Genomic DNA, 23,219 nt, shown 5'->3' with positions numbered 1-23,219 from the left:
ACACTTGAACAGAGATGACAAACATAGTCCATTGTTCGCAACAAATCATTTATTAATCCATTATTTTGATACAGGGCAGAGGTGAATATTGTAGTTTTTTACATTATTAGTACCACTCAGGATTTACATAAAAATGACAACTCATTTTCTGTTCAACAATCAACTGGTCAATCAGAAGACATGTAAGCAGTTGTGGAACATAGTTTGTTGAATGTACAAAAATAATTAAAATACCTCAGTCTAGTTTTCAGCAGCAACTTTGAGCTTCCTACACAGATCCTTCCATCTTTTACTTTCTCTTGATAAAGGAGGTAAATATTTGGCTCTTCTGTCACTCTTTCAAATAAAAGGTGGTGCCAGAGAAAACTAGGTTATAGTTTGGAGTTTTCAGTTGTCTGTTGTAGGTCAGAAACTGCGTGTCGGTGCGGCAGCAGATGAAGCCGCAGAGCTGCTGGAGACAACAACAATATACGACACACGTCACATTAATCCTTTATTTAGGAGGTCAACAAAAGGCAATGTGAAATAATGGGGTGATTAAGGCCCTTAAACAAATTAAAAAATTGAACTCTGTGGTCTAATTTTGTCATCATACACCTCCTGAATGAGGACATTTTACAGTTTGATACATTAAGAGATGTGGAGGTGATATAACAAGATCAAATTATGACCACCTTTTAAAAAAAAACTGTTTTTGTATTTGCACTTTACACGAGACTTAACACTGTACCGAAAACATGTTGTTGAGGTTTTATTATCATTTGAGGGATTTTAAACTGTAAGAGCACATTTGCACATCACAAAGTCAACTGAAACTCAGATATGAACTGCCGGTCTAACTTAAATACAGGTTTAACCTTCGTGTGTAGACTTACATGACACAGGAAAGTTAAATCTGAGCATTACAGAGTCTTATCATCAGGGCTGTTACTGACTAGAGGAGAAACCGTCTTCTTCAGTTATTGGATGTAAAAAGCAGAGATTAATCTGTCTTGCTTAGAAATCAGAATGACTGGTTTCACAAGTAAAGACTAAGAATTCCCATATTCCCCTCTGAGCCTGAACATTAAACAACTCTGTCTCTTCATGATAAACGTGCTCATCTTGTTCACTACATTCACTCTCAGTGAACGTTATCTACATGCGTGATTAAACGTGCGAGTGCCACACTTCAAATGTGTCAAACTCCACAATTAAACAAAGCATTAGATCATTTCTCCCAGTCCGCTCTTAGAAATCATCCAGTGTTTTCTCTGTAGCTGTTCATCAGTGGTGCAAACAAACAGGAACAAATGTGTAACCAAAATTACCCACAAACACAACTGAAACAGAGTCATTGAGAAAAAACACTGGAGGTCACTGAACACACACATAAGCCAACAGTCGTTTCACGTCAAACCTGCATATAAAAATATCCAAACCCAGCCTTCACAGAAGGTAAAACATTCAGATCCTCCATCTCTTTGCTCTATGTAACTGCAAATGTAAAACATCTCTGACGGCATGCAAAATGTTTAAGAGGTCGGGTGTAAAATCTCCTCCACCACTGACTGTCCTGTGCTGTAGCTACACACTGAAGTATGTTTTCTACAAGGTTTGATTTTGTTAAACTATGTTAGATATAGGAGTGAAACTAATAGATACATCTCTTCATAAACACTCTTATGTATTTCATTGCTGTAGTACCAACAGTGGCCACAAGGGGGCCCACATCTCTTTGAAAGCGAATACTGATTAAAGAAACATTCAATTAAAGGCTGCGCCTGATTTTATCACAAATAAAGACACTTTTCTCTCATAGAAGACCATGTTCTCTTTGAATTGTACCATAGCTAGTTTTTAAATTGATTTTTTAAACGGGACACATTTTTACATATAGGTTACATCTGAATGAGATGCACAGCACATTTTAAAACTAATGATATTATCAAAAGTATTTACATAAACAATTTTTTAGTCTAAACTCCCACTATTCACTTCCTGTACTACAGATGCATAATGTTGAGTTCTATTAAGTAATTTGACAACTTAAAACAACGAATGAGGTGGAGGTGAAGTATTTCCTCTCTTCTAATGAGTTTATGACTTTTTATAAAAGGACACATTGGAATGTATTATAATTCTTTTATTGTGGCCACAATGTGTGATTATTAGTTTTACCAGTGAGTTATCTGGTGATGTAGTTTAAAGGATCGGCACGGTTGCTGTGGCTACCTCTGGTTTAATATAGCTTGTACACTAATATATAATGATGGGTAAGTAATTAACCTGAACTATGTTTAAAGTGTTCCAATACAAGGTACTAATGAGCTCCATGGTTTAAATATACTTTAAAAACACTATGTTCTTTATAGTAGTTTTAAATCGTATAACTACAAGTTTTGTTACCATTACAAAATATAATTATTAAATACAGAAATCACTTGAACAATTAGTTGAATGAGTAAGTCAATGTGCTGTTAAGGCAACTGAACTTATTATGTCCCACTTTCAAACATGTTGACAAGATGGAAAAATACAACCTCCTTTACAAACATAACCAACTCAGTGTTTTAATGGAAAAACAAATGCAGAAAGTATTCATACTGTGTATTATGTGCAGTGTAATGCCCCTCACAGTAGTTGTACCGCTACATGTTCAGTATGGTCCATAAATCATCCCACGCTACTGATTTTATTCTCTAACAGCTACAGAACCAGTATAGATACAGCAAAGAACTAATAGTGTGTTTTCACCACAGTGGAGAACTGAGGAAGAGAAACTGTGAGGTTACATTTCTATGAGGTTCAAAGTAAACAAATTGAGAGCAAGTTTAATTTTGTTTTTATTGTGAGTGAACCAAGAGGATCCTGAGATCCTACAAGAAACTAATATTATCAGCAATGCAGCAGTTCCCCAAATATTAATTTAGCAGTGGTTTCAATTATTATTATTATTATTAATAATATCAGATTAATTGTTTCAAATAGTCTAACATTATGACTAGTGTTCTTTTTAAGTTAATACAACCAAATGAGACGTCTTATTTTCTTACACCATTTTTCTATGGACAGAAAAAAAGGTTTTAAATTTACAAATCAATCTGAATAGACAAGAATGCCAATCAACCAATTAACACAAAATGTTTTGTATTTTCATCTGACACTTTTGACCTGACACAAGTATTAAAATTGTCACTGAATATTTTTTCTATCAACTAATTAATTAGTAGCTTTACAATCACTGTTCTAAATGGGGATAAAAAGGAAATACAATATTCAGGGTGTTTGACAGATGACTCTCTGCCCTGCATTTTCCTCTCTACACTGGGACAAAGAAAAAATAATGAACTGCATGGTGGAAATTCTTTAAAACTTTACCTAAAATCTTTATCTATTAAATCGAAAACTTATATTTGAACCGAACCACTTTTTAAATTATATTTCAAACTAATGCTTTTCTTTATAACAAAGTACCTTTGCTATTACCACATTCACATCCAGGAGCCAAAACCACTGCTGAAACATGAACAAGAACAGAGACGGAAACACTGCTCACCTCTAATGTCATTAAGAGATAAAATGTCGCTCAACATTTACAAACTTTTGGGAGGTCAGAACCTGTATGACTCAATAATGCTTTTAAATTACTGCAGGAAGAAAATCCACAAGTGGAAAATATTGTACTCCAAAGACAAAGAGGCAAATGAAACGTGTAACACTCTTCATAACAACATTTTGGAAAGTAAAAAGACGTTTTTTTCTTCTTCGTGTGCATAACGGCTGCTGAAAAAGAAGGTTCTCTTTACATTTGTAGATTAAAATCTACTCTATCAACTATTCGGAGGAGGTACGCTTGTAAACACACTATACACTGTATAGCTTTTTTGATAAGACCACCATCTAACGTTGCTAGGTTTTGATACTTTTCATCACATTCATCGCACTTTCAAAAACCTTCTCGACAACTCATTAACTCCTGCCAAAGCAGAGCAGACGGCAGCAAACCTATCAGTATAACAAGTTAGTTTTAGTTCCAGGTCTGATCAGTAAACCACATATATTTCTATATATTTACAGTAACAATATACTTCTCAAAGCACGAGAACTCTGTGAACAAGAAAGTGAAAGCAGGCAACAGCAGCAAAATTGAAAGCCAGTGGGGGGGGGCTTCTACTGAGTAGATTCATCGCCTCCTGCTCTTAAAGCTCCGGAGGGCACGTTTCGAGCTTCTCAGTTACAGGTAGTGTTTGTGTTTATGTAGGGCCGGACCATACTCGTAAAGAGACTGACAACATCATCTTGGACTTTTGCTACTTCAACAAGCAAACAGGTTGTTATGTTTTGAAAAATGAATCTGGAGGAGGCTCGAGCTCACCGGCTGAATCCTACATGAAGCCGAAAGACAAAATTGTTCCTGTCTGTTAAATATCTGCACATGTCTGGGATCTTTCAGGGTGGTGAGGATAAATTATTGAGCCTTTCACTGTAATCCAGAATAGATTTCAAGCAAAGCAGCACCGTAGTATCATCTAAAACAACATGGCAGTGCTGACAGTTAGTCTGTTACCACTGTAAGGAAAAAAACACACATCTGCAACTTCAGCTTGTTCTTTTCTTATATGAATTACTTGTTGAGTAAGTTTTTCTCTTTTCTCTTGCAGATGTGTGTTTTTTTATTTACTTCAATCATATGACAGTGATACATTACAATACACTACTGCAGGAAATCACAGCAATTTAGAACAGACATTTTTCTACTCTACTGATACTACTGAACGTCGCCACAGAAGGTAAGCACTGTCTTTTCATTTTTGGTTTCCTCTCGACACGCGCAGCATTCTTTCACAAAACCAAAAAAAAATAAAACTTTGATAAGATCTCGGATATTTTAAACAATAGCTTACTCACTGAGACAGAAGGTCCATTTTTAATGAGGCCACTTTTAAGGAGGCAAGTTTTCTAAAGTCTTTGCGGTACCAGAATTGAGTTTAATTTAAGATGGCAACTTCACGGCACAACAGTCGACTGGAAGTCCCATTTTTCTATAAATACTAACAGATTCTTCAGGGTTGTGTCCAACGGGAGCCTCGCCTTTTTTCCCCATACTTGACAAAGTACGCACTTCCTGCTTGAAATGCTGAGTGTTGGCAGTTAAAGTGTTTCAGAAGAGCACTGCGCTTCTTCCAAGTTTACTATTTTGTAAAAACAGCAGCAGGAACAAGATGATCGTTTGCTCAGAAAGAGGCACCCGTTAGACATTGCACACAATTTTGGTTTAAGTCACACTACTGTCATTGGCACCGACTTCACACACGTCTTCATCACACACACTTCGACCCAACCCTAGACCACTAAACATCCCTGATCCCTGACCCGGACTCTGAGAAACGACCCCTAGAAGCGCCCCTGCAGCAGCCATGTTGCTCATAGCACTACTGCCGCTGTTACTCACACTGTTCCCGCTGTTACTTCCAGTTGCTGAGACGCCAGCGTGCTGCGGCGACAGAACAGCGGCGGAAAGATGCGGAGAAGAAACAGACACTCCTCCTCTTCCCCCTCCTCCTCCTCCTCCTCCTCCCAGAATACTGCCCTCACCTGCAGACAGGAGGAGGTGAGGGGAGGAAATCAAATCAGGGCCATCCTCACCTCCATCTCCTCTTCTCCCTCCATCTCTGCTGCTCCCGCCTTCGCCGCTGTCTCCCAGCCCGCTGCGCCTCTCGCAGTGCGAGCGGTGCCTCATAAAACTGTCGCGCCACATGAACTTCTTGCCGCAGCCGAGGCAGTCGTAAGGTTTGAGGCCTGTGTGCGTCTTCATGTGTTCTGTGAGGTGATGCTTCATCTTGAACTTCTTGGCACAGACGGGGCAGTGGAACGGCCTCAGGTCCAGGTGCATGTTAATGTGGCGGTCCCTCATGCTCTTGTGGGTGAAGGTCTTACCACAGTGGCACATAAACACTTTCCCTGAACCCCCAGAGCTGCTGTTACTGCCACCATTTCCGCTTCCAATCCCCCCGCTGTCCATGCCGTCAACTCCCAAACCGCCCTGCACCGACAGGTGGACCGCACCGTGCTCCAGACTGGGACCTTTGAAAGAGGCTCCTCCGATCATACCACCTGCCATTCCCAGGGGAGCGGCGGCAGTGTCCAGAGAGAGTCCGGAGGCCTGGCTGTAGAGGAGGATCTGGTTCCCCTGCATGTCCAGGGGGAACAGCTGGGCCCGGGCGGTGGCTGCAGATTGAACCTGGCCCAGCAGCGCTGAAACAGCACGGTTAGCGCTCTGGCTCTGACCTGCCGCACTGTCATGAAGGTGCTGAGCTAAAGTCTGGTCCATTAAACTGCCTTCAAACTTGAGGTAGTCTTCTGAAGACTGGCAGTAGTCAACCTAGAGACAGACAGGGAGGGTTTTCTAGATCAGTGATGAATGCAAAAGAAGTTATAATTATAAGATCCTACCTACTTCAATTAGCAAAATTTGTAGTAGGTAGGTAAAAGTAGTAGACATACTTTTCAGTGATTTCTCACAAACTATATGCACAACTGTAACAATGTGCACCAGCTGGTGCATACTGCAAGTGTAGTGCAAGTGTCATATGCTGCATGAATATTTTTTCTTCTGCACATTACCCAGGTTCAGATGGTTGTATTTCTCAACTGAAGAAAGAAGTTGCATACAGGTGCATCTGTAGCGAAGAGCAATCACCCTACCCAGATACAAATACGGGGCTGCAGGGTACCAAACACGCAACTTTGACCGCAACGCCAAAGAGCCAGGCTCTTGGTATTGCAGTCCAAGCACATTCTCAATCATAGTGACGGTACTCCGTCACAGCATCTCAAATTTCCAGTATCACAAAATGTACTTTAATTTTAGAATAAAGAATTTATAATACAGAAATGTATTATAATGTATGTATGTAAACACCTGCAAAGGTTTCCTGAGCCTTTAATCTCTCAGTCTGGTTCTGGTGCTCACAATTTCTCAAACTTCAAACGATATTGCTACAATATTCACATTTTCTGAGAGCACCTATAAGTTTGAGCCTCTTTGTGTACAATTTGAAACTTTGTGACTTTGTCGCCTCCTAGGGGTGAATAAAAAAACCTTCTTCACATTGTGTCTTTTAAGTGAGTTTCAGCTCACCTGTGAGTCCATGTCATTCTCAGCTCTGCCCCCCAGCTCAGCTGAAAGGCTCCTGACGTTTGAGATGTTAAAGTCGCTTCTAGCCCTCTCCCTGGCCAGCTCCAACTCCCTGTCCTCCTCGTCCTCCTCGTCTTCTCCCTCCTCCCCGGACACTACGATCAGGTCATCGTCCTCCATGCGTTCGGTTTTCACCACCACCCACTGTTTACGAGGCATGATGCTGGGCTGGCTGTAGGTAGGACGCTTCTGCGGTGTCAACGCGGAGTTCTCCCCATCCTTTCAAATGAGATATTTCAGGTTATAATACAGTTAATGAGGAAACTTTGTATATTCAGATTTAGCAGATTTGAGGGTGAGTTTGACAACCATGAATTTTTGTTTCAGTTTAAGTTTTTAACTCACCAAACATGTTTTAATTTATTTTAATGAAAGGAAAATCTGAAAAGGCCCAATTATTCCGAATACTAAATTTTTTATATTCAGGATACAGGATCTTCCTCATGTGTTTTGCATTATTATTTCTATCCATGCTTTTGTAATAATTTAGAAATTTTGTAATAACATCAAAATGACAATGAGTATAATACATAATGTCGTTTTATATAACATTTTTATAGTTTTTATAATGTTAATTGGAAAACAAAGCAGTAAAAATCTAAAAGTAAATTTTCAAAATAACTGAACACATTTTTCTAAATAAAAGGTTTTAAAATTATTTTAAAAGGTGCATTAGTGTCGGTTGCTCCCACTGATGGACCCTCACACGTCACCTGATAGGAAGACACGCCAAAGCTGTCACTGACTCCAACTTCCTGCTCAGACACTGAGCTGATTTTCTTCCTCCTCCCGCTGCCCCCTCTTCCTCTCTTCCTCTGGTGGTACAACACCTCCTCCTCTTCCTCCTCTACTTCCTCCTCCTCTTCCTCAATAAGAAAGGCTTCCTCTCCTCCCGATGGGGTGCAGTAGCCGGGGGTGTTGCTAGCCCCGCCTCCGTCCACTGAAGCCCCAGCTGCAGCTGCACAGCTTCCTCCAAAGCTGCTCCCGTCCCTGGGGCTGAAGTAGTTGGTGCTGCTGGGAGACTGGCTCTCGCTCACTGACGGCCGGCTGGGAGGTTGGGAGGCACGCTGGGGCTCGTTGGACCCTACAACCTGGGCTTGACCACCACCAGCACCACCATCACTACCAGCTGCGTTACCACCACCTGCGCCACCGTCACCATTGCTGCTGCTACACCCGAGGTTAGCTGACCCTCCACCTCCTCCTGCACTGGCTCCATCCTGCACTCCACCTCCTCCGCTGCTCCCTCCCCCCGCCCGGCCTTCTTTCAGCAGCTCCGTGCATTTGTCCACGATGTGCCACATCTGCAGGACGCTGCCCACTGTGAGGTAGTTCACGATGTCCTCGCGCAGCATCTGGAGCTGACCGGTGTAGGCGCAGCTCAGCACGCTCTCAAACGCCAGCGGGTCCATTACCGCCGGGATAGAGACTGTAGACATGTTCTTTAGTAGTACCTGGAGGTGTGTGGAGAACAACATGTCACAATAACTAATCTATCAATGATTTGTCTGCCTCCCTCACTCCTCCTCCCCGCTCTCTCCAGGCCCCTTCTTTCTCATACAAAAATGGTGGAATATTAATCTACTGGTCACAATTTGTGACCCTCTATGGACGGTAAATCTGTCTGCCGGCGAGTAAAGCTCTTTGGAAACAAAATAATTAAAGCAGAAAAAGCAGAAAGTACTGAAATTATTAAAGGATCTGTGTGAGGCTGCTGTCACGATGCAGGCCTTTATTTCTGAATTTCAGTTTTGAATACATGGTTATATCTGACTGAATGACTGTTCATACCTGTTCTGCCATGCTTGTCGTCACCTGTGTGTCTATCTGCAATACAGCACTGATGACCATAACTTACATCAAATTAAATTAATTTAAAATTCATCAGATCAAAATTTTAATGTAGATGTAACATACACCTGATGAAAATATAAACTGACAGTGTGACTCCATGCAGCTTTTATGTGTTCATCCTGATTAAAAAATGTCAGATCTTTGTCATTTACAAGTTTTGCTGTTTCCTAGCGGTGACCTGAAAGCCCAACACTCCCACCTGGTCGTGAAAGTAAGGTGAGGAGGCGGCCAGGACGCAGCGGTGGGCTTTGAACACGTGCCCCTGGACGTGGATGGAGAGGTCACAGAGCCTGCCGTCTTCTCTCTGCCGGTTCAGGCTGTCCAGCATCGAGGTCCGAGCGCTGGGGAAGCACACCTGCACCACCGAGCCAGATGTGTCGCTGGGAGCTGAGCTGCTGCTGCCCACTTCCATAGGCAGGGACTGCATCTGGGTGGTAGAAAAAAAAAAACCTAGTTTTATCAATTCCACTATGTTTTTTATTTAATTCAACTGCATCCATAATGACACTGTCCTGGTTTGTTACTGCAGTGTGTGCTGTCCAGGCTGCAGTCGAGATGTGGGGATGTGAGATAAAATTTTTTACAATAACCAGAGGACCATGTTCTGATATCCAGAATGTCACCATATCTGTTTGGGTATGGAACAATTACTTGTTTAAATGTCACATTAATGCCATTCTGGAAATTATTCTGAAATAAACTTCACCTCGTCAGTGTTTTTTAAATTATTAATTCAAGGTATTTTTACAAATCCCCAAAATATAGTAAGTGATTCAGCTCTGGGTTTATTAAGTAGACGTAACTAAAACTAAAGCAATCTAATAGCCCTATAATAAATTCTAACCCCGTTAAGGTAAGTAAGGTTTTTATCAGACTTATTTGATAAAACGTCAGAAAACAGAGAAAAATGTCCAGTCAAGTTGAAGAGTCAAAGAACTTCAAATGTCTGGTTTTATCAGACCAACAGTCCAAAAATATTTAGTTCACACTGATACAAAAGTCGCTTTGGATAAAAGTGTCAGCTATAAGAATAAATATAAATATAGGATTCAACTTCATGGTCCTGTTATATTTGCTATATACTGGCAGGTGTCTCTAACATTTTTATCAAGTAACTTGTCTCACTTTAGGGGTCTGTAATGTGAAAAAGCTTGAGACCCACTCCTACATGCAACACTATCAGCACACACTTTCTTTGATTGGCTTTGACTTGAGTGAATTTTACACCTAGGATTCATTATCTTCATATCTGAAAACTGTATTTTAGAATATGTATTGCAAATTAATACAAAAATCAAATATTCAGTGACAACACACATCATTATGTATATTTGCAGCTAAGTTACGTGCATTTCATATGTATTGTGTGTCATGTCATGCATCAAAAGCTGGGAGATATGACTAACAATGTTATAACGATAAAAAATTTCATATCATTCAATATCGATTATTATCACGATAAATGTCAAATCATTATTTCTTTAAAGTTTAAAGAACTGAGTGAAAGTTAAAGAAGCCAGAGGGTTAACTTTTCTTTATAGTCAGAACATGAAAAACACTTGATGCCAAATAGTGGATAAATGAACAAATCTGGGGTTGAACATTCAAAACACTTATCAAATATCTTAATAGAAAAATTAAGTGCAAATTCGTTCATGATTCAAATGAATTAAATCAAACCTTTATTGACAATGTTTTATTGTTATTAAGGAAAATTATATTGCTTTAATTATTATTGTTTTATTTCCCAGACCTGATGCATTGTATGGGTTATGTATCAGCCTGTCCCTGCACTGATTGCACAACACATTGATAGTGTCATTTTGTTTTCACTTTACAGGGAACTAAAACACCAGAAAGTGTCCACATCACATCACACACGACCACAGCACTTTGGTCATGTGTTGTGTTACTAGTGCACGACAAAATCAACAGCTGGGTTACAAACACACTGTGAGTTGACACGCCACAAAAGCGAAGCTGTTGATTGAAAACCGAGCTAGCATTGTTGAGAAAATGTTTCTCTGCTGCAAGTCTCCTCCTTTCAGACAGCAGACACAGTTGCAGATCGTCACAGCTTCAGACTCATAGCGTTACAGATGTGCCGTTAGCCTGCTAGCTAGCTCAAACGGCTGGCCACAGGAACCCGAGAGCCGCCGCGGACATTAACAAACTCACCGTTTTAGTTGACACCGCTGCCTTTAAAAGTACAGTCTCTGACCGAGCGGACGGCAGTGTGTCCCGCCAGCTTCTCCAGGCCCTGAAGTTTGAGGACCATTTTTTGAAAATGTTGTTCCCATCTGAGCTCTTCTGCAGCAGCAGACAGCGACGCGTCGCCTTTAAAAGGATTCCAGACAGACGAGCCAGACTTCGGCCGACAGAAAATAAATTAAATAAATAATAAAACAAACACATTTCAACACGGCGTCAACATACAGTGTCAACATTTCCAGTATTCATTCCAGTGACAGTAGGAATAAGATTAATTTAGAAATATTTACAAATGATCAGATTACTGAAAGTAACCGTTAACAGCCGTTAAGGAACTTTATCACCTCCCTGTTGGTCACACATCAGATCTCAGGTCTCTCGCTGGCCTTGCCAGTGTAAAGGATGGCATTGTAAACTTCAACAAAGCTTACTGTGGAGGTAAACTCAAATTAAACATAAAAGGTTTCAACATATAATAAAAATGTTCAATTTCCCCTCATCATACTGTGTCTCCTCCAAAGATGCATAGCCTACGTTCTGTATGCCACAGTCCCTGAGGGCAAATAGGTTATATAGGATATACACTTGTGTAAAAAGTACCCTTGGTTTGTTTTTAGTGGCTGGTATCAACAGTGGCACACAGAGCATGAATCTACACCAGCATGTTGCTTGTAGCAATGACCCTACAGAGAATTATCACCTGGCCCTGCGGCTCCTAGCAGCTCATAAGTAAGCTGCTTGATCTGCATCTAAACTGTCTTGGTTCACTCACACCACTCAAAGTCCTTTTCAGCTGCAACAAGCAGCTCTTTTTCAGTAAAGAAAAACACTGTACAACAACTGCTAAGCAGCCGACAGCAAACCAGTGGAGCGTTAGGCAGCTGAAGAGCCTCATATTTCCCCCAGGAGCTGGTAAAGACCAAAAACACTGAAAAGAAAGAATATTGGATAAATCCATCAGGTAGCCAAAAACACAACTCACAATGAAAGATGTTGCTCCATAACAGCAGGATATGTACCCCAGGTGTGTGTGTGTGTGGGGGGGGGGGGGGGTCAAAAAATTAAATGCATATACTGTATAAACTGTGTACTGTTTCAAATAACACATAGCGCAATAGAGTGGGCAAATACACATAGTACCCCATATGCCAGTGGTTCTCAAAGTGGGGTCCCTTGCAAAAATAATCACAATAATTCAATTCAATGAATGACAAAATGTGTAACTATTGTCATCATGGGTTTCACACTTTCTGCAATAGAACATCTAAAACCAAGAATCCTATCAGATGGGGGGACACTGGTCTTATGTGAATCAGTTTAGGGGTCTTTGAAGTGAAAATATTTAAGAACCACTGCTATCCGCACATTTTGACTGGCTTTGGTGAATTTGACACCTGGGATTCATTATCTTTATCTTTCATTCATAACACCTTGTTTTAAAAAACACAAAGAACACCAAATTGTTCACCTAAAGAAACCAAGGGGACCTGGCAAATTAATGCAAAAGCACATAAATAGTGACAACAAGCGTTGTTATATATATTTGCAGCAAAGTTGTGCATTTACTATCTTTTGTATGTCATGAATGATATGGGTTATACCAGAGTGTCCCCACACTGATCTGAACTGATTCCACAGCACTTTGGTCATGTGTTGTGTTATTAGTGCAAAACAAAAACAACAACTGGGGTACAAACACACCGTTAGTTGAAAAGATACAAAACAAAAACAAGAAAACCAAGCTAGCATTGTTAAAATGTTTCTCTGCTGCAAGTCTCCTCCTCAATCATCACAGTTTCAGTCTCTAATTATAGCTTTACAGATGTAAATTAGAAACACTAAGAAATTATCACATTGCATTGTTGCAAGGAACTTCATATTATATAAATCAGCACTATGAATTTGTCTTATTCTGATCTTTATTCCAAAATCATCTCAGATAATTATACACACATTGTGTATATACATACACATATACTTATATACACACACACAAACCAACATACTGTATACATACAGACTTACTGAATTACATGCATTTATTTTTCACCATTTCATTAAACTCCTTTCATGTAAATCCTCAAATTACGAGATAGAAGATATACAGTGGAGAAAAAAAAAAAAAAAACTATCCTCATGTCCTATGTATACACACACAATCTGAGACTGAAGCAAAAGGTGACTAATGTGCCGGTCATGGTGGTTAAGCAATAAACATCCATCCTTAAAAATATGACACAAGAAGTTTACTTTATATACCTACAGGGTTGATGTGAAGTTGACCAGCCTAAATAACTTAGACCCAAAATAAATGCAACTAGATCTTCACAGTCAGACTTCTCAAACAAATGTCTTAAAGTTAATTTCCAGACTATAGTCGAATGAAACTGAACCAATTAGCCTGGAATACAAAAAGGTAGTGAACACTGTAGTTTGGTTTCAGAATGTTTACTGAATGTTTTTATTATAACACCATGTTACAGACAGAGAAATAAACACCTTTCACCAAAAATCAAGAACAAAAATGACAGTATTCATTTAAAAGTAAAAAAAGCATGGAAAACATGTATACTGAATGTTTCATGCTGTGTCCATAATGGTTAAAAAAAACAGAGTTCTGTTTTTTAAAAGCGCTCTACTTCTTGTTGGCACATGCGGTGCCGATAACACAGTCGTTCACCTGTAAAGAGAACAAACACAAAACACTGCATGTAAAAATCCCAAAATGTCAAAACAAAATTGTTAAAGTGAAAGTACATTCTGATCAGTTCACCCTTTGACTTAATCAATAATTTACTTATTTATTTTTACTTTATTTTTATATATTTTCTAACACACAAACCTTTACTGTTTATTTACTTATTTCATGATATGTATGAACTTAATTGTTCTTTTGTAATTTTATTTGCAGCTTTGGCAATATTGTTGTTTTACATTCATGCCAATAAAGCTGAATTGAATTATTGTAATATAGGTAGAAATGCGTCACAGGAGTAATTTTGATAAGTCTAGAAAGAACTTGTATAGCCAAGCAGGGCTTGACATTAACTTTTTTGCTCACTAATCAATGTGGCTTGTGGTTTTCCAAAGTTACTAGCCACATTTTTGTTGTTGGAAAATTACATTTTATATGATTAAAGTTGACTATGGGGGGCTAAAATGTCCTAATATTATCATTAGCTCTGATAAAGGTTGTGTGTAATGCTCATTTTTTAAAAACATAGTCTATTAAGATAAATAATAAAAGAGTAGCTTCTTATTGTATATAATTAAAGTGCTGCATGGGTGTAAAATATGAATTGAAAAGATAAAAACTAAACTGACTTTTTTGTCAGAAACACGGTTTATAACAGCTGGAAATACTATAATACAGAGTACAAAATGATCTGCATTAGAAACGAGGGCAAAGAATAACAAATCATTTTTGTCTAAGAAAAAAATCCTCAATTAAGGCAACAGGATTAAAACTTTATGTAGGCCTATATCATTTTTGGATTGTTTTTTTTGCATCTGCATTTCCTCAGAGCTCTGACTGGATTTTTGTTTATCATGAAGCTCTGGTAGCTTGGATTAACTGAAGATACTTCCACCTGAAACAAGTATACAGGTCTTTATTTCCAGATTATTCCAGTACAAACGCATCTTCTGCTTTCCTACATGGCATGATTACTTTAATTTATAAACACAGAATCAGCTCTGGAAACATAGCCTAGTTGCAATATGACAGGATATAAGCGCAGCCCTGCTAGTAGTTTGTTATTTTCTTTTTTAAACACCACCATGCCCCTAAATCATGAAGATATCTGTAATCTTACAGCACAACACTGACTGACCGCTGTGTTGATGTGTGTGTGCATGCGACCAGTCGCGTGTGATGACAGAGATCATGCCATCAGGTTAAAACAAGAAGGGAGACTGAGGGTCTACAGGTCTGAGGGACTGTGGCTGCTCCATAATAGATTCAACTGTTACAGGCTTGTTCTGGTTTGGCAAAAGTCTGGATGTCATATTTGTTGTATTCGTTTGAATTGCAATTTCAGATGCATTTTGACAAGACTACAGTTTTTCAACACACCAAAGTGGCTAGTGGGAGTCACTGTGTTACCCGCCACAGCCGAAAACCCCCCGCATTTGTACTCATGTCATCTTTTATCAGCTGTCTCATCGAGACAGGACATTTAATGCCTGTAGATGCCACTGACCTTGCTTGCAAACCTCAGTGAGTTGAGGGTTTCCCCAAAGCTGTCTGGCTCGGGAGCAATGTTTACGAACATCAGGCTGGGATGAGAAAAACAGAAACATAATATAAACAACCCCATTAGAATAAAACTACAAAAAAAATCCTCCTTGATTGTAGAAGTAAACAGATCTAATATGGAGAATATTTGCAGTCAAATTAGCCGATGAACTATGACTGAAAAGGGTGATTTGCTGCCATGAGTGACAACATAAGACCACTGGCGTTTGTAGATCAAGAACTCACGTCTTGCTGTTGCCTCCCAAGCAGTTCTGTAGAAGGTAGGTAAGCTTAGAGTTCCTGTAAGGAATGTAGCTCTCCTGTCACAAAAAAACAAAATGAAAACGGAAAAATTAACTGAACAGTTTTGCATTTTTGTAAATAAATCATATATCTATGGCTTCACAGACTCAGAAGCTGCAGTCTCTTTTCATTCAGGCCTCTGCGTACAGACCTTGTTGGCCAGTGCTGCGATGACGATGCCCAGGTTGGACAGGGAGCCGTTGATGGCCGTCATCTCTTTGAAGCGCTCGCCCTGAGACTGACTCTTCAACATTCGCTCACTGCCAGCCAAGTCAACCAGGCACAGAGTGGCTATATGCATAAAAAACATCTTTATTAAAAAAAAAAACAACTTAAAGAGTAAAATCAGATTATAAAAAGACCCCATATCACTTTATGCAAAAACCACAACAAGTTTGGATAAGAAGATACAAGACTAGGTATATTCTGTAACTGTGGGTGAGAGAAACAATAACATTTACGCTGAGATGGCCATTTAACCACAGAGTTTAATACACAGGTGAAATCACATTTTTGATTTAACTAGATTAGAAGTTATTGTCCCCAGAGGGAAATAGTTTTTTTACAGCACTGTACATCACCAATCAACATCATCCTCCCCACAAATGTACAGCATACAATAACAGACAGGACAGGTGAGAGCAAGACTCTCTGGCATAATAAGTGTGATTATACTTACATTTGCATTTGACATCCCTGCCAGAATTCACTCCCTCGATATCCAGCTGAAAGACTGAATGTGAGCGTGAGGAGCGGTCATTCTGAGCTGTCTGGGCCGTGGAGCGATTTTTATTGGCCAACGCAATCAGGCCGAGAACCTGGCAGGAGGAGGAGGGGATCACATCGATTATTTACTGTAAAGCAAAACATTTACATCTAGTTAAATCATTTCAATCACACTGGTGTCCAGATTTAAAAATTAAAATCACCTTAATTCTGCTGTGAACGACTGTAATCTTTTAATTTAGGTGATATACACTGTATATATTTTTTCTGTCATGTAATATTTATGCAACTTATCTTGAACAGTCCAGTAACTGAAGCGGCTGAGCAAACGTACCTGATCCTCGTTGATGACCTTTTCATAAGTGAGGTTAGTGATCGTCACCTCACCGGTCGTCGCCTTTCGAATGTCATGCTCCGGCCTCTTGCTGGCCTTGCCGGTGTAAAGGAGGTCACGCAGGCTCTCGTTATAAATTTCGACGAAACTTGCTGTGAATGTGAACTGAGATAGAAACAGAAAAGTTTCAACATTTAATAAAAATGTTCACTTTCCCCTCATTATACTGCATCTCCTCTGCAGATCCTGTATGCCTCAGTCCCTGAGAGCAAATAGGAGGTATAAATTGGCATGAATCTACACCTGCAGGTTACTTGTAGCGATCACCCTACGGAAAATTATCACCTGAATCAGCAGCTCCTATCATCTTCATGTAGCTTTACAAACAGTCCAGCTCAATGTTGAAAAATGCTAAACTGTTTGTGCACTCTCACCACTCAGTCCTTTTCAGCAGCAGCTGGTGAACACAGGGGAGCATTTAGCAGCTAAAGACCTGTGTAATGTGTAAATCAGCAAGTGAACTGCTCCCTGACAGTTTTGTCTTATCAACTTTAAAAAGTGATGTCAATATTGTGTTTACAACGTGTTTCTGTGGCCACAAAAAACTCCCCATACAGTTATTGCAGGTTTATATGCATGACATTACACACTAACCTCCCAGCCTTCTTTTTCCAGTTTCTCTGCAGCCCTGAAGACTTGCTGTACAGCTCTGGGGATGACACCTCTGGTTGCATCAAATTCGTCTCCCTCCATGGTGTAGGTCTTTCCACTTCCTGTCTGGCCGTAGGCAAAGCAGCAGACATTGTAACCGTCCAATGCTGACTGTATCAGGAGTGAGATCTCTTCAAAGATCTGAAAACAAAGTGAAAAGTCGCCATGAATTTCCTGTTTGGTGGCAAATAGCCACAAAATATTAAGGGAATTTTGTACATGTACTTATTTATTTATTCATAGTAAGCTGAATATTTTTATATACATGTCTATATTGTTTACCTCCTGTTGTGTGGCCTGGGGGCCAAACACCCGGTCAAAATTGAAGTTATAATTTTTTTGCGTGTCTGCAGTTTTGCCTGTGTGAGACTGAAAAGCAGAAAAGGGCAGAATTGAGTTTAATAATGTCAAATATGCTTACACAACTCAAAGCAAAATGTTGCTCAAAGAGACATGTTTGTTATAGTGACATTTTCCTACAGTCTAATCAGCTAAATAAATTAGATAACAGAAACTCTGGATCATACTTGCTACTATCCTCAACTGTAAACATGCTTCTCAGAGATCTGGTATGCTGACTGGATTCTCACCTCTTCTGTTTTAGCCAGGGTTATTGTTTTGAGGTCATTGGCCGGGACCTGGATGTGATTACTGGTGCTTCCATCCACAAGTGGGCGCACCCTGCAGAAGACCCTGATGTTACCCTGCATGAAAAGGTTGTTAGACAAAACAAATCATAAATTTGTCAGAGAAGGATGTCAAGTGCTAACAACACAAAAAGTCCCAAAATAATTCCAAAGACATAAAAAAAACGGAATCAAATTTTCACCAGTGTTTCTGCAGTCACCCCACACTGTAACTTGCCTTGAGCTCCTGGATTGTGTTGTGGAGCCGTCTACGCTCCATTTCCCTGGCATGAAGGTCATCCTGCTGCCGGGCCACCGTCTCTTCAAGAGAGCGGACTGTTTCCTCTGTGTCTTTGAGGGTCACCTGCAAGCGGGTCAGAGTTGACTCCTGCACTGAGAGCTTCATCTGGAGTGGAAAGACAGACAGAAACACACAACTATAAAAATTGTCTTTTCCAAAATCTGACCATCATATCCTCTGTTTTAAAATCTTAACTTCCTGGATAAATTTCAGGAAAGTTATCGGTCCTTTCTTGGTTTTTAACTAACCAGTTGTAGAATAAATGATCTGTATAAATCCAAAGGTAGCGTATGGTATTAGCTCCATTAGGGTTAGGCGCTTTAGGCAAATGGTATGTTCATTTAATGATACCACAAATCCAAAATAAACAGCACTAGCAAATATCCAGCACCAGACTTTTTACCTTGAGAGTTTGCAGCTCTGTCTCTTGGCTCTCTCTGAGAGTCTCCATGACCTTGTACTTTCCCTCTAAGTTGGACAGCTCCTTTTGAAGAGTGCTCTTTTCACTAGAGACTTTCTCCAGCTCATTACGGACTCCTGACAACGCCTGCAGCTGCCCCTCATACATACTAAAATGAAAGGACATTTAATGGTACCCAAACAGACAAATTAGTGACACTACAATGACGACAGTGATATATAAAGTTTTAATGAAATGGTCTTTGCACCTGATCTGGCTCCTCTGCCTCTCAAGCTCCTTCTGCATTTCAGCCACTTTTGTTTCGCTCTGGACCGCCGAGCTTCGTAGAACCTCGTTCTCCTGGTTGACGGTTTTCATTTTGGTCTGGTAGTTACGGATCTTAACTTCCATGTCACTGACCCGGCCCTTCATGTCCCATGCCTGGCGCTTGGTGGTCCCACCCCCACCTGTACACAACAGCGTCACTATCAACAGGTGTGACAGTACCATTAAGACCTCAGACTCTTCCCCGGGTCTCTTTTCAGGTCAGTACAGAACAACCATTTTCTACATACACTGTTTTCACAGAAGACGTCTTGACACATCACAGAAGGAAAAACATGTGTAAATAATAGAATTAATAAAGGTCAAATTCCATTTAGTTTAGTCAGTTTCAGGGTCCTGGTATTGTGCATACTGTCACACTTACTGTGTTATTAGTAACAGTTCCACAGGTTTACTGTTAACAATACACTTAATCTTCCTCCCCAGTTTGTCATTAAATCAGAAAGGCTTCTAGTTCTGCTCTGCCATTAACTACGCACCAAATATTAAACAGAATAAGGAACAAGAACCAAATAAGTACTCACCTGCTGCTTTTGCATCAGAGGATGCAACAGTTGGTTTAATGTTGCTTCCCTTTGCTACAGTTGAAGCTAGAGATGGTTTCAGGACACCTGGTGGAATAAGAAAGAACAATTCATTAAAGACCATGTCAAAAATCATTCATGTAACACCAGATTCTATTACCTTTTATAATAAACCAAGCACGTCCGCATTTTCTTGCCATCAGTTGATAAACTATACAACTTGTGAAATATTGTCTTTATTAATTCATTATACCAAAGCGAAAGTTAAACTGTAATGCTCAATCACTGCCCCACGTAAAAGGTTTGTGAACAGGGCTACAATCCAGACATCTCAATTTATGCACTTTCCACCATCGCCCAGCTGAAAGCTCATCTTACCTCTGGAAGGACCAGCGGCCACGGTGGCAGCTCCCACACCTCTGATTGGCCTTGCTGTGTGAGGGACAAAGTGAGACAGAAAGACGTGTTTGTTTAAATAAGGCAAAATTATAGGAACCAGAGGAGCCTCAAAATAAGATAAATACACAAGCTTCAAAAAAATGTGTATTTAATAAATAAATACCTAAAGCCTTGTTTCAAATTATTTCATTTAGTATTTGTGAATGGTGACAATTTGCAAGATTATATTGAGGAATAATTTACTGCACACAAATGTCTGCCCTAACAGTTCTGTGCAGTTTCTGTCCTTGGTGAACAACATAAAGATACTAAAACTCATGTGTGAGTAACCTACACATAGGTGCCTTGGTTGCAGCAAGAGGAGGCCGCCTGCCACCGATGATCGTAGCTGCTCCAAGTGGTTTGATGGGCTCCGTGTCCTTACGAGTCCTCTTCTGCACAACACAGCGTAAAAGAAGAGCAATGATTCAGCACCCGTAGAGTTTAACTCAACACCTTGCTGACACCGCCACAACAAAAATATTATCTGATATTACATTACAGGGCACATGTTCATGTATCGTGTCACAGCTCTAAACTTCATGGATAAGAGAATAACTCAATTTTACTGTTTAAATCTTATGTGGAATAGTAATAGGCCACCAGCTGGGTGCTGGTTAACAGGTTATGTCACAGTGCTACATGCAGAACAACTTGAGGTGCAGCAGCAGAAAGAGAATAACTAGTAACGCGTATGAAACGAAAGATGTATATGATATTTAGTACAAACCTGAGCAGGAGCACAGTCTTGGCCATTCTCTGAGCTGCTGCTGCTGCTTGTCAGGGCCCTCTTGCTTGATATAACTGGCAAGCGAGACATGTTCTGTTGAGGCTAAAAAGGTAAAAAGATGGTCAAAACAGACGATAAATCTCAAGCACATTAACTTCTCTGTCAAACTAATCTCAACCAGGAGCCATGGATAGCCCCAGTTTGTATCTCCACTACATTTGAGTTAAAGCGGCATTCATTTCTCTGATAAATAAAAATCCAGCCATGGTTTCAAAAAGGCCATTTCACAACACTTAACAGTTAACTTACTGCTGCTCTGGTATTTCCAAAAATCCCCAAAGACTTTCACCATCTGGGTGAAAAGTATTAAATCCACTGTATGACAAAGTAAAAGAGTTTTAACCGGTTTTCCTTCTTCAGCTCGCCATAAATGAAATTTCAATGAAAAGTAATAACAGACAAATATAACTGATATTTTAAACGTGTTGTGTAAATGAAGCAAAGACATACATTATGTCATTACATCTTTGTTAGGATTAGGATACAGTCTTTTAGGATTGTGGATCACAACAACAGAAGTACAATGTTACGTTTTCTGAAATGGCCTTCTGGGTGTTTTCAAGATCGTAGTAGCATTTCTTTTATTTGGATTTCTATTTGGATATTACCGTTAAGGCGTGTTGGCTAAGTTAAACATTAAATTACATTCAGAGCCGACACCGTAACTGCTGAAACATAATCAAACGTAATCTCTATCGATTCAAACACAAGTGTAATGTAAATGTAAAAAAAAACAACTAACCAACGTCCATGTTATCAGTAGTTCATGTTGATGTTTGTAGCCGTTAGCTTGAGCATAAAGGGGTTAACGTTAAAGATCTACGTAAAATCAAAGGATCTTTAGTTTTTGTATCCTTTCAGAGCAATGTTTTTCATCGACCTTTACATTTTGAGATAAACGAAAGTGTTAAATAGGTTTAATTTATGAAAACACTCACCTTCAGGAAAGTTGAACTCCGCCGCTGATCCACCCGGTCCACCGTCTCCGCCCGTTTGAATTTGAAATTGAACTGTTTTGGTGGGAGACTCGGACAAGCTTCTGTGATTGGATGAGCCAGCGTAAACCCCGCCTCCGTCTTTATGGAAGCTTGTTACACCGTCCGGAGTGTCCCGCTTGGGCGGAATAAACGCTGCTCCATTCAGTCTCTATCAGTCTGTGCGCTGTTCGCACAGTTGACTCAAAATCTAGTCGATAACTTGATTGTTGATCATTTTACGATAGTAGCCACGTCATTTATGAAATCTAAATTTAACTAAATTCTGGCAAAACGTCAGTAGATTCATCATTGACAATATCTAGAGATTTTGAATCGATCAGAATCAAAAGGAGCTTTATTGACAAGTAGTGTTTTACACATACATGTTAAGGTGCTACAGCAGACAGACATACAGCTAAACACAGACATAAATAGATGTAGAAATATATAAATGTGTAATAAACAAATGCAAGTTATATAAGAATAACAGACGAATAGAGAAAAATAATACAACTGACAGTATAAAAAAATAAAAATAACAATGGAACAACAACAATTTACAATTAAAAACAAATTAACAACAAATATGTGTAATGTGCTAGGTTCGTGCATGATATGACATGAAGTGATATTTACATGTGCAGAGACAATTGTATTATTTGGGTGGGGGGGTGGGGGGGGCTGTCAGTGGGGGTGTCAGCAGCAATCTTTTCTGCTCGCCTCAGAGTCCTGGAGGTGTACAGGTCCTGAAGTGATGGACGATTGCAACCAATCACCTTCTCTGCAGAGCGAATGATGCGCATGCCAGATGTGATGGAGGAGGTGAGGATGGACTCAATGATGGCGGTGTAGAAGTGCACCATCATTGTCTTTGGCAGGCTGAACTTCTTCAGCTGCCGCAGGAAGTACATCCTCTGCTGGGCCTTCTTGGTGAGGGAGGTGATGTTCAGCTCCCACTTGAGGTCCTGGGAGATGATGGTGCCCGGATGGAGTCCACAGTGGCGATGGTGGGGCTGGGCTCTTCCTGAAGTCCACGACCATCTCCACTGTCTTCAGAGCGTTGAGCTGGGAGAGCTTGTCCTGCAGCAGGGCCGGGATGATGGTGTTGAAAGCAGAGCTGAAGTCCACAAACAGGATCCTATCGTAGGTTCCTGGCAAATCCAGGTGCTGGAGGATGTAGTGAACAGCCATGTTTACTGCATCATCCACAGACTTGTTGCCTCTGCAGGCAAATTGCAGGGGGTCCAGGAGAGGGTCTGTGA

At 40.1% G+C, this 23,219-nt stretch overlaps 2 protein-coding genes across 3 annotated transcripts; both read right to left on the bottom strand.

Moving 5' to 3' along the window:
* Nucleotides 1-29: 29 nt before the first annotated feature.
* zbtb22b (zinc finger and BTB domain containing 22b) lies at nt 30-11,552 on the bottom strand. 2 transcript variants are annotated; one of them, XM_038724513.1, is made up of 6 exons: nt 11,213-11,552; nt 9,234-9,461; nt 7,894-8,634; nt 7,124-7,399; nt 5,578-6,364; nt 30-451 (listed from the first exon to the last, which is right to left on the bottom strand). In XM_038724513.1, the coding sequence occupies exons 1-6, from the start codon at nt 11,447-11,449 to the stop codon at nt 372-374; spliced, it is 2,349 nt and encodes a 782-aa protein (XP_038580441.1). In that variant the 5' UTR covers nt 11,450-11,552; the 3' UTR covers nt 30-371. The 2 variants fall into 2 exon arrangements, with proteins under 2 accessions (XP_038580441.1, XP_038580440.1); XM_038724512.1 differs by having other exon boundaries at nt 31-6,364; nt 11,213-11,551.
* A 1,594-nt stretch (nt 11,553-13,146) lies between these two features.
* On the bottom strand, nt 13,147-21,999 carry kifc1 (kinesin family member C1). The gene is made up of 17 exons (XM_038725501.1): nt 21,919-21,999; nt 20,921-21,022; nt 20,486-20,585; nt 20,131-20,184; nt 19,753-19,839; nt 19,152-19,350; nt 18,887-19,052; nt 18,421-18,588; nt 18,147-18,260; nt 17,839-17,925; nt 17,500-17,697; nt 16,846-17,010; nt 16,465-16,603; nt 15,937-16,076; nt 15,729-15,802; nt 15,448-15,523; nt 13,147-13,925 (listed from the first exon to the last, which is right to left on the bottom strand). Exons 2-17 carry the CDS (start codon nt 21,008-21,010, stop codon nt 13,881-13,883), a joined length of 1,902 nt encoding a protein of 633 aa, XP_038581429.1. The 5' UTR covers nt 21,011-21,022; nt 21,919-21,999; the 3' UTR covers nt 13,147-13,880.
* Nucleotides 22,000-23,219: the final 1,220 nt, after the last annotated feature.

The sequence above is a fragment of the Micropterus salmoides genome, unplaced genomic scaffold (genome assembly GCF_014851395.1).
Source record: "Micropterus salmoides isolate LMB-PRFRI ecotype aquatic unplaced genomic scaffold, ASM1485139v1 Ms_hic_scaffold_17, whole genome shotgun sequence".
NCBI lineage: Eukaryota > Metazoa > Chordata > Actinopteri > Centrarchiformes > Centrarchidae > Micropterus > Micropterus salmoides.
Note: the sequence above shows the minus strand (reverse complement) of the source record. Positions and strands in the feature narration are given on the sequence as shown.